At 42.7% G+C, this 12,501-nt stretch overlaps 1 protein-coding gene across 1 annotated transcript; it reads right to left on the reverse strand.

Annotated features, from left to right (window-relative positions):
* Positions 1–2,350: 2,350 nt before the first annotated feature.
* On the reverse strand, positions 2,351–4,366 carry LOC110228084. The gene is made up of 3 exons (XM_021024228.1): positions 3,015–4,366; positions 2,816–2,936; positions 2,351–2,730 (listed from the first exon to the last, which is right to left on the reverse strand). Exons 1-2 carry the CDS (start codon positions 4,207–4,209, stop codon positions 2,863–2,865), a joined length of 1,269 nt encoding a protein of 422 aa, XP_020879887.1. The 5' UTR covers positions 4,210–4,366; the 3' UTR covers positions 2,351–2,730; positions 2,816–2,862.
* Between the last annotated feature and the right edge of the window lie 8,135 nt (positions 4,367–12,501).

Consider the following 12,501-nt stretch of genomic DNA (forward strand, 5'->3'; position numbering starts at 1 on the left):
GCGTCATCATGCGGTTTATCGAGTTCGGTGCTCTCGCTTTCCCAGAAGGTGATTTGGTGGTCAGATCTATGCATGGGATTTTTGTAAGGTCTCATCCCCGACTAAGTTAAGTCCGGAGAGGTTCCCTAGAACCGATCACTACTTGACCCGATCCTTAATCCGATTTTTAAGGTCCATTCCTTATAACAATCGTTTTATATCATATTCTGTTATTCGATACTTAGAGTCTATGTGCGATGATTAGAGTCTATATGCGATCGTAGAGAACACAAACAATCTGGATACTTTATTAATAAGTAAAAGATTCGGAATAACTTTTGAGTTTGCATATAAGCTATTGCAAGTCGTACAATCGATCCTATCAACCCGGACTTTATCACCACCCATCTTCCCGGCCATGAGTCTCTCGAGCCTAAGCCGATCCCTTTCCACGATCACCATCTTTTCCTGAAAACATGGCTGCATAAGTAATCAGATTTACTCTACGAATGCAAGTCCATGCAATGCAGTTCCGATAATCACTTAGTTTGGGAAACGGATTACAGAGAGGAAGTAATCGCATCAGTTCGGCCTAGTGATCATGCTGGCTGACTTGGTGATTTATTGGATGAAATCTTACGATGTGATTGTTGGAATGGACAGGCTTGGGAAGCCCAAGGCACACTTAGACTGTCATCGCGGGCGAGTGCGGTTTTAGACTACCGACGGAAAGTTACTGGAGTATCAAGGAATCAGACCAACGTCATGAAGTTTGATTATTTCGGCAATTCAGGATGAACGGATGATTGAGAAGGGTTGTGAAGCATACTTGGCGGCCATAACTACTGCGGAAGTTGGGCCGGATGCTAAGCTTGAAGAATTCCAGTTGCTAAGGATTTAGCAGACGTGTTCTAAGCTTTGACTGGTTTACCTCCGAGTATATTAGATTTGTTTACTATTGAGCTGGAGCCGGGATCAAATCCGATTTCTCGGGCACCTTACAGGATGGTGCCGTGTAACCACCTGTTTTCTTGGGTCGGTTCGTGACAGTCACATTGCTTTCGTGGGGCCATTCCACTAGGACAGGTGATCGTGCTTTAGTGAGGGGCGTTCAAGACTCAGGTTGGAGAGTCTCTTTGGAGTTAGACAGAATAACTAGGGTGGAGTATGAGTGTCTGTCGCTGATCGAGGATCAGAATCAGAAGAGAGGATTAGACCATCCCTGCACAAATTAGTCGTGATCTGAAACTGATAACCTGATGAGCCCAAGGTAGGGCGAAACCAGTTGGAGATGGTCGATGGTAGGAAGGCTGGGTCGGACAATACTGAGATTGTCGACCGCCGCACAGTCTTCTGAGAAAAGCCCGTGACATGTGGTATCAGAGCCAAGAACGTTGTGTTTTGTCTGTGCCCAGCGCCTGTAATGAGACTTGTAAGCGGGGAGCCTTGTTCGGTGGCGTAGAAATGGTGAGGGCGAGGTGTCCGTGAAGACCAAGGCAAGGTGCCGAGTCATCGATTTGAAGTGGGGATGAAGGGTTACCTCACAATGACACAACGTACGATCTTGAGGATTCTTCCCGTGCACGATGGCGTGCACATTGATGGGTAGGGGAAAATGTCACGACCCATTTTTTTGGGTCGGTTCGTGATAGTCACGTTGCTTATGTGGGGCTATTCCACTAGGGCAGATGATCGTGCTTCAGTAAGGAGCGTGCAGGACTTAGGTTAGAGAATCCCTTTGGAGTTAGACAAGATAACTCGGGTGGAGTTTGAGTGTCTGTCACTGATTGAGGATCAGACTCAGAAGAGAATATTAAGCCATCCCTGCACAAACTGGTTGTGATCTGGAGCCGATCACCTGATGAACCCTAAGTTAAAGAAGCAGTTGAGCGAGCTGATGGAGAAAGGTTTCGTGAAAAAGAAAGAGGGGAGTTTCAGACTTTGCATCGACTACCGTGGGTTAAACCGAGTTACTGTTAAGAACAAGTACCCTCTTCCGAGGATAAATGAGTTGTTGGACCAACTCCGAGGTGCTACTTGTTTCTTAAAAATTGATTTAGCTTTGGATAATCATCAAATCCTGATAGCCGAGTTAGTTATCTGGAAGACCACCTTTCAGACAAGGTACGGTCACTATGAGTTTGTTGTCATCAGTGTTCAAAAAAGCGCTAGGCGCTAAGCGGGCGGCGACCCTCCACCTAGCGCCTAGAACGCCTAATCAGGGCCTAAGCGATTTTTAGGCGGTTTAGGCGGAATTTCAATAAAATACTATGATAAATATAACATAACATAATAAAATAATCTGAATAAAACTACTTCAAAAATAATAAAATAATAATTTATGTTTACTAATAAAAGTGTAAAACATAAAATAAAATAGAATAAACAATAAATTTGAGTTTTAAAAAAATAAATAAACTCTAATGATGTTTCTAATCGTCATCTCATCACCCAATCTCCTTCTATAAACCATGCTCATCATCACACTCAAAATCAACGTTAATGTCTTCGCCATCATCATCAGATTCATCAAGCTCCCTAACCAAATCTTCATTTGTGGGTATGTCTTCTAGTTCCACATCAGCATCTTCAACAATCCAGTCTTGAGCATGAGCAGCAGAATCTGCAACTAGTATGTCCACATTCTTCTCCTTTTGCTTCTTTCTTTTGGCCAACAATCTCATGTTGAATTGGACAAACAAGATTGTTCAACCGTTTTGTATCAAGTTTATTTCGGTTTTTGGTGTCCACCTAATAAAATTTAACAAATGAGGGACAAGTCCACAATATTTGTTCATTTATTAAAAACATTTCTCTTGTAGTTTGAAGTACATACCCCTTCAAAAGTACTCCAATTACGCTCACATCCTGATGAATTAGTCGTCAAAGACAAAATCTTTTTTTGCCATTTATTTGTAGTTTGGGAACTTCAACTCCATAAAAGTTCCACCATTGAACTGAAAATACATAAGTTTAATTTATTTGTAAACTGTACATCGAAAATAAACAGAATTAAAAAAAATTAGAAAACATACTTGGATCATAATTTTCATCATTCTTGGAACATCCTTTAATGGCGGTTGGATGTCCAAAGTTTCCCTCTTTCTTTGTATACTTTGGAAGTTCGGTGTTGATGACAAATGTTTGAGTATTAACATCGTTTGGAAAAAACGCATCAACACACTTGAAAGTAGCAGTAATGACATCTCGGTCGAATTGGATAGTCGAATCCTTATAAAAATAATAAGGATTCAAAAAATATACCATCCAGTGAAGAGGACTATCAAGTCGATCTTTACCCTTTTCATCAATGATACCAAGTATTGGTCTGTAATTCTTCTCATGATTTCCTAGTGCCTTACATATCTCTTTCTTTGCCTCTTCTAACTCTCCATGTAGAAACCCCATTGTAGGCTTTTGATCTCCATCAACCAATCTAAGTATGCTAACCAAAGGTGCAAAGACTTTCAAGCACGTTTCCACACCATCCCAAAAATCCATACTCGTTGCTGTGTTACGGGCTGCAAGTCCTTTAACATGCTTTGCCCATTTACATTGATTCCATTGATTGCTAGCAAACATCATCTTTAAATTTTCTTCCTTCTCTACCAAACTTTTCAAAGTAAGAAAAGCCGATGCAAATCTAGTTATTCCAGGCCTCACAATATCTCTTCTCTGGGTAAAACTCCTCATCATGGACAAGGTCTGGTGATGGGCGTATATAAAAATGGTAAAATCTTTGGCCATTTTAATTGTTTCTTCAAACATAGCAAGTTTAGAAATGCCTTCTACCATCAGATTTATTGTGTGAGTTGCACAAGAAGTCCAAAATATGGTGGGTCTTGCCTCCTTTAACAACTTTGCAGCAACCATGTTGTTAGTGGCATTGTCCGTTACTACTTGAACTACATGATCTCCACCTAATTTTTCGATGCACTCATTGACGTATGCAAAGATATATTCACCTGTATGGGAATCATTAGAGCAATCTTTAGAGGAGAGAAACATTGTACCTTCTTTGCAGTTGATACACAAATTCATGATTGACCTTCTTTTTCTATCCGACCAAGCATCTGTCATTACGGAACATCCATTCACTTTCCACTCATCTTCTTGTTCTTTCATCAAACCTTTCACTCGATCAACCTCTTCTTTTAACAAAGGCTCCCTCAACTGATATTGACTAGGTGGAGTAACACCTGGTCCAAACTGTCCAGCAGCTTCAAGCATTCACTTAAATTCATCATTTGCAATAGCATTGAAAGGAATGCCATGAGAATACACCCATCTAGCAACGTATTAATGTACCGCATGTAATCTTTCTTTAGCAATAAGATTCTTGATATGTTGTTGTTGTGGTGTCAATATTGGACCTTTAGGAGTTTAAGGACTGATGCCTGAAGTAAATCTATCCATAGGACCAAGCATGTGAGCACTTTTGTTTGCTCCCATTCCTTCTACTTCAATTACTTCTTCATCCTCCTCTCGTTTTCCATCAACATTTACCATCTTTCGAGTTTCCAAATCTGCCATCCGAACTCTTTTCTTCTTGTTTTGTGCTTCTAGAATTGCTAACTTGCACTTTTCTTGGTCTTCTTTCTTAGAGTTTGGACAAGCTGCAACATTTCCTTGTATTCTAGCAACATGTTGCTTTAGTCTATATATTCCTCCTGAAAACTCCTTTCCACATAATTTGCATTTCATTTTGTCCAAATTGTTGGGATTTATCAACATGCCAAATTCCCAACCAACATCATTTGATTTTCTCTGCAAATTTGTAGTCTCTGGAACTGATGTAGAATCTGTTGCCGATGACGAAGCCATAACCTATAGACTTGAAAGAAAAGAAACCAGTCAACATAAAAAAGACGACCACAAGTTTGATAACTAATTAAATAATAAAGAACTTGATTACTAGCACTAAAGCTAAGAGTCACGAAGATTTGCACAAAAAAAAAAAAAAGCTAAGAGTCACGAAGAAGCATGTTCACATCATATTCCACAAGCAAATTAGAATTTGACAATTCCACATAACTAGAATCATTTTGTAAATTGATCGCGATTCGTAGAACATATTATATTACTTTGTAACAAAGGACCAATCACAGTAGAATTGTTATTATAAATTCTATTGAAAAACAAGATAACTTCATGAACAAACAACGAGCAAAAAATCATTATTTAAGTGAATAAAGATACAAAAACTGTTGAGAAGAAATCACCAATTATTTGGACTTTTAGAGCACAGAGTATTGTTTCCATCAGAGAAATAGAAACAGCGATTGAGAAGCAACCAGAATCGCTCTACGAGAAGGTCATAATTTAAAAGCAAAGAAGATGAATACGACTTGTCGATGTCTACAATGTTTTGGGAGGCGTTCTTTTTTCCTTTTAGGTTAATGAAAAGTCGAAAACCGACACAGTTTGAAGAATTAGATTAAAAACCTAAAAGCAACGTCGTTTAGAGAAGTTATTTTTTCAAAAAAAAAAATTAGAAATTTAGGCGGACTAAACCGACTAATCCCGCCTAACCGCCGCCAAACTTGCCTAACCAAACCGTCCGCCTATTAGAGCCGATTACAATGAAATCGGGACGGACAAGCACTGCCTAGCGCCTAGGCGGCCACCTAGGGCGATTTCTTGAACACTGGTTGTCATGCCATTCGGGCTAACTAATGCGCCTGCTGCTTTCATGAAGCTCATGAACAGCGTGTTCCGAGACTGCTTGGATGAGTTTGTGATCATCTTCATCGATAATGTTGAGGTTTACTCAAAAGATCTGGAGGAGCACAAGGTTCACTTGCAATCGGTGATGAGTAGACTGCGGGAATCTAAGTTGTATCCAAAGCAAAGCAAGTATAGCTTTTGGCAAAGGGAAATTGGGTTCTTGGGTCACATAGCCTCGGATAAGAGAGTGTCCGTAGACTTGGAAAATATCAAGTCGATCAAGGAGTGGCTGAGACCACAAAATGCTGCGGAAATAAGAAGTTCCCAATCTCGAGGTTGATTATCGAGTACTTGTGGTCGTATAAGATCGCATTGGCTCAGATTTCAACTCGGGGACTGCGGCACCTTATTGGGATTTTGGTGAGGAGCTTCGAGACAGAGAAGATCGTCACTCTTGCACACTTGAGAAATTTTTTGGAGATCCCACGCATCTCGGGTCCTCTGGAGAGATTCTATATTTCTCCGGCGAAGAACACTAGAATCATCAGCGGGTTCCCGAGCAAATATGAGAAGTACACCGTCACTTCTTCTTTGTAGCCTTTGATGAGGATTCTGTCCCGGAGGACTGCCTCGGGAGAATCATGATGAAATGGGCTAAAATCGGTAGTTCAAGGTAGTTTTATGATTACTAGTTATAACTTGATTGTTTTGACTAACCCTTTCTTGTTGTCGTTTTTTTTTTGTTCTCAGATCGAGCTCCAACCTTTCTCGAGCATATCTCTGAGGACTTCTTTAGTACGCACAAGGAGTTAGCGGCTCGGAAGTGGCACTGGCTGAGACATTTCACGCACAAAAGGGTCGAGAGAGCTTTGAGGCTTTTACACGATGCGCCTTGTCAATCCTCTTCTGAGTCATCAGACCAACGAGCCAATTTCTTTGTTGAGATGTAAGGAGTAAAGATGACGCTGCAAAAACTGATTATTGTTTTGGATGATTATTTGATATATGAACTTAAATTACAAATTTAATTAATATTTATGGTATAGTTTAAGGAACTAAACCTAAAAGTAATTATTTTCCATAACTCAGTTGATATATGAATGAACCATATAAAGTGGACGTTTGTTGTTCTTCACTACTTAACAAAAATAATTGTTAAAAATCACATCAGAGAATCTGAGATAGCGATAGATACTATAGTATATAAAAAAAACATGTTTACTTAAAAAGAAGGGTTATTATCGATTTGGGGCTTTGTTGGGCTCAAACTTTCAATTTGAGAACTTATTACCCAGCCTTTCAATTTGAGTATTTTTTAGCTAGGAAAAAAGACATTTTTACCCATGTTTTTTGTATCTCTTTCTCCTTCTTCTCCCAACTCGTCTGTATTTCCGACAACAATCATCACTCGTCGTGCTCCGTTAAATCCAACACCATCATCACTTTCAACGCCATCAGCACCATCTCCTTCTTCTCAGGAGCCTAGCTAAACATGATGCGGTTTGGGTCGTGGTCGATTGATGGACCAAGTCTGTGAGACCCCATCCCGGACGTCTCGGCGTCCGGCGACCATGATCACACGTTTCTGCCGCTTCCCGGCCAAACCTCTATATTTATCGCGATTTAGCATATAATTGCCTTTACGAGGCTTAATTCTATAATCGATTTCTTATTACCCAGCGGAAGTCTTTCTATCTTTGGTTTAATTCCAACCAACCCTTGTACCGATTTTATTGTCTTTGTCCCTAAGACTAAGATCGAACCTTTAATCGGTCAAGACATGCAATTTGTTCGCTAACCATTCTAAGTTTAACAATTGCATATTCTGTTATCCTAATTTCAACGGCCTATTCCCAAAATGTCTAGCTTAACTAATAAGTTAGATTCGTTTTCATACCTTGGCCAACATGCAGAATCGATTCCTCTTCGATCTCTCCATTGATCCTTCCCTTAGCCCTTTTGTTGCCTTATTCCATTTGTTCAACGATTCTTAACCAATCGTGTATTGATGGACCAATCTCTATAGTTACTTAGCCATACATCCAACCAACCCCACTGGTCAAAGTCCCACGATAGAGATTGGGGATCGTACGTTTCCCTTGGTTCACGGTGGCCGAATCAAGCTCTTGGCTCATTGGTCTATCCGTCTTCCAAACGTATGCCCCTTCAATTTCATGGTGGACAATCAAGTACTCCGCTTATCAAACCATCCATGTTTTTGATCCGGTCATTTATCACTACGACCGCCCACGGTTTACTAACCGTTTACCCGTCCAGTCCATGGTGGTCAGTAAAGCCTTTGTCTTATCGATCCATCCATGCGATCCGAACAATATCATTATCACACCCAAGGGCCCGTGGATTCATCCATCGGATCATCGTAGGCTAGCCCATAAATCCGTTCATCTGTCAGCCTTTAGTTTGCTCACGGGTCCAACATCCGTTTTGTCCATCGGTTCTTACCATAGACTTTCCCATTGGTTATCCGTTGAGTCACCATTGGTCTTACCGATACCCGATCGGTTCACCAAGGTTGCGGCGATTGATTCATAAAGGCGGCCACGATGTTAGATCCTTACATGGGAACCACGTGCCTTACCCATTCTTGGTTCTTTCTCCCTTTCTTGGTGAGATTACATCCATGGGCGACCCTTGGGTGTGTTCGGTTACACTTATCTTTGTGCTTCCTCGAACACCTTTCCCTTATACACCTATTCGATTAACTTCGCATTAACCGTATCATTCCTCGATGATCTGATTTGTCGGATGATCCATCGATCCTATAATCGAGCTATCGATCCGAACCATCAATCAAATCTTGAACTCTCCGGCGGTTTCCATCGAATATCGACGATCGATCCGTCTATCCCGGTCGGTCGATCCATCGATTAGACTATGCGATGGTCCATTCGCTCTGTCTCCTTGTTAGACAAAAACTTCCGGTTCACGAAACTCCGGAGAGTAGCGGTGCAACGGAAGAAAAAGAGACACTGAATGCACCACCATCGGCTCAAGAGCAATGGGATACGATGAAGGCCATGATGGCACAAATGGCCGCATTGACTAAGGCACTTGTACTGGATCCTGTGGTACAAGTGAAGGAGAACAAAACGGACGCGGATGCGGACGTAGATGTGGAGACTGTTGAAGTCAATTTGCCTACGAACTCTTCAAGGAAGCGGGGAGACTACTTGAGTTTACTTGCGCACGTCTCGAAGTTGGGAACAAAGCATTTCACGGGGAGTTCCGACCCGATCGTGGCGGATGAGTGGAGGACTCGGCTCAAAAGAAACTTTAACTCCACTCGATGCCCGGAGGATTACAGGAAGGACATTGCGATCCACTTCTTGGAGGGCGATGCACATAACTGGTGGCTAACCGTCGAGAAATGGAAAGGTGATCAAATACAATCCTTCGCGGATTTTGAGGAAGAATTCAACAAAAAGTTCTTCCCACCGGAGGCTTGGGACAGACTCGAGTGCGCTTACTTAGATTTGGTTCAAGGGAACCGAACGGTACGCGAGTATGACGAAGAGTTCAATCGTCTTAGGCGATATGTGGGGAGAGAACTCGAAGATGAACAAGCTCAAGTTCGTCGTTTCATCCGAGGACTAAGGATCGAGATCCGTAACCATTGCTTGATTCGAACCTTTACTTCGGTGTCCGAATTGGTTGAGAGGGCAGCCAACGAAACCGATGGACAAGAAGAGGAAGAGAAACGGATGAAACCGGAGAAGTTTTTGTCGCGTCCTTCGCAGCCAACGAAACCGATGGACAAGAAGAGGAAATTTGATAAGGTGGAGGACACCAAATCGGATACTAAGCACGGAGAGTGCGCTACTTGTGGGAAGAATCACAGCAGAACTTGTTGGAGGGCCGTTGGTGCATGTGTGCGTTGTGGGAGTAAGGATCATAGTATCCAAAACTGTCCACGGATGGAACAACGAACTCCGAAAGAGAGTGTGAATGAGCAAAGGACTTGCTTCTACTGTGGGAAAGCGGGACACTTCAAGAGAGAATGTCCGAAGCTGGAAGCGGAAAGACAAGCTGGACAAAGGGTAAACCGTAGCGGAAATGGGTTACCGCCTCCGCCCAAGAGGCAGGCTATAGCACCTCGTGTTTACAAATTTTCGGAGGAAGCTAACAACACTGGGAACTTCAGGGCGATCACTGGGACCTTGAGTATAGGTGATGTAGAAACACACACTTTATTTGATTCCGGAGCTACACATTGTTTTGTGAGTTCCGAGATGGTTAAAAAGGGTGGGTTCATTAAAGAACAAAAGGGTGGGAAAGTATAAGGCACATATTGATTGTCACCGAGGACGGATTCAATTCGAGAGGGAGGAAGGAATGTTAAAATTCCAAGGAATAAGGACAACTTCGGGAAGTTTGGTAATCTCGGCAATCCAAGCGGAAAGGATGCTAGAGAAAGGTTGTGAGGCATACATAGCCACAATCACAACCCACGAAGTTGGGGCGAGTGCGGAGTTGAAAGACATTCCGATCGCAAACGAGTTCTCGGATGTGTTTGAGGCCGTGAGTGGTTTACCACCAGACCGGTCCGATCCATTCACTATTGAACTCGAACCGGGAACAACTCCTATATCTAAAGCTCCGTACCGGATGGCACCGGCAGAAATGGCGGAGCTAAAGAAACAATTGGAAGAGTTGTTGGATAAAGGATTCATTAGACCGAGTAGTTCACCGTGGGGTGCATCGGTCTTGTTCGTAAAGAAAAAGGATGGTAGCTTTAGGCTATGCATTGACTATCGGGGATTCAATAGAGTTACGGTGAAGAACAAGTATCCATTACCCCGGATAGATGAGTTGTTGGATCAACTTCGAGGTGCCAAGTGGTTTTCAAAGATAGACTTGGCCTCAGGATACCACCAAATTCCGATAGATCCCCTGGATATTCGAAAAACGGCGTTTCGGACGAGATACGGCCATTACGAGTTTGTGGTGATGCCGTTTGGTCTAACCAATGCACCGGCTGCCTTCATGAAGATGATGAATGGCATTTTCCGAGAATTTCTAGACGAGTTTGTGATCATCTTCATCAATGATATACTTGTTTATTCTAAGGATTTGGAATCCCATCAAGATCATCTACGGGCGGTGTTAGAACGGTTGAGAAAGCACAAGTTATTTGCAAAGTTAAGCAAGTGCTCGTTTTGGCAAAGGAGTATTGGATTCCTCGGACATATTGTTTCGGATAAAGGAGTGTCCGTCGATCCGGAGAAGATAAAATCTATTAAGGATTGGCCACGACCGAAGAATGCCACTGAGATAAGAAGTTTCCTCGGGTTGGCGGGATATTACCGAAGGTTCGTTAAGGGCTTTGCGAGTATGTCCCAACCGATGACCCGGCTAACCGGAAAGGATACAAAGTTTCAATGGTCGGAGGAATGTGAGAAAAGTTTCTCGGAATTGAAGGCTATGCTAACGAGCGCTCCGGTATTGGTGCTACCGGAAGAAGGTGAACCCTACATGGTCTATACGGATGCATCGATCACGGGACTAGGATGCGTATTGATGCAAAAGGGTAGTGTAATCGCTTATGCTTCAAGGCAATTGCGTAAACACGAAGGAAATTATCCTACGCATGACTTGGAAATGGCGGCGGTGGTGTTTGCCTTGAAGATTTGGCGATCGTATCTTTACGGAGCTAAAGTCCAAATCTTCACCGACCACAAGAGTCTTAAGTACATATTCACCCAGCCGGAGTTAAATCTAAGGCAAAGAAGGTGGATGGAATTCGTCGCGGATGCCTTAAGTAGGAGACGTTTTGAAGTAGAAGCGGAGAAAAACCAAGAGGCTTTGGTCAACATGATGGGAACTTTGCATTTAAATGCATTGTCTAAGGATTATGAGCCATTGGGATTAGGTGCGGCCGATCAAGCTGATCTACTTAGTAGAATTCGTTTGGCTCAAGAGAAAGACAAGGAGATAAACGATTGGGCAAGGAACAATAAGACGGAATACCAAACGTCTAACAATGGTACGATTGTGGTGAATGGTCGGGTATGCGTGCCAAACGATAAGGAGTTGAAGGAAGAAATCCTCAAAGAGGCGCACCAATCGAAGTTCTCGATCCACCCCGGATCGAGTAAAATGTACCGAGACTTGAAACGATACTACCATTGGGTTGGAATGAAGAAGGACGTAGCGGCATGGGTTGCTAAGTGTTCGACGTGCCAACTAGTCAAGGCGGAACACCAAGTTCTGAGTGGATTGGTGCAAAATCTACCAATGCCGGAATGGAAGTGGGACTATGTAACAATGGACTTTGTTACCGGGTTACCTACAGGGATCAAGTCTAAACACAATGCGGTTTGGGTTGTGGTGGACAGATTAACAAAGTCCGCACATTTTATGGCAATTTCTGAAACGGATGGAGCCGAGGATATCGCAGCAAAGTACATTGACGAGATAGTCCGGTTACATGGGGTTCCGGTAAGCATTGTGTCGGATCGGGATACACGTTTCACGTCGCATTTCTGGAAGGCTTTCCAAAAAGCCTTGGGTACGTGGGTGAACTTGAGCACAGCTTACCATCCTCAAACGGACGGACAATCCAAGCGTACGATTCAAACCCTTGAGGGCATGTTACGTGCATGCGTCTTGGATTGGGGTGGGAATTGGGAGAAGTACTTAAGGTGGGTGGAGTTCGCGTACAATAATAGCTATCAAGCTAGTATTGGTATGTCGCCTTACGAAGCATTGTATGGCCGAGCATGTCGGACGCCGCTATATTGGACACCAGTGGGCGAACGTATGTTGTTTGGTCCGAAGATTGTGGACGAAACCACCGAAAAGATGAAGTTCCTTAAGATAAAACTAAAGGAAGCC

Source organism: Arabidopsis lyrata (genome assembly GCF_000004255.2).
Source record: "Arabidopsis lyrata subsp. lyrata unplaced genomic scaffold ARALYscaffold_5, whole genome shotgun sequence".
Lineage (NCBI taxonomy): Eukaryota > Viridiplantae > Streptophyta > Magnoliopsida > Brassicales > Brassicaceae > Arabidopsis > Arabidopsis lyrata.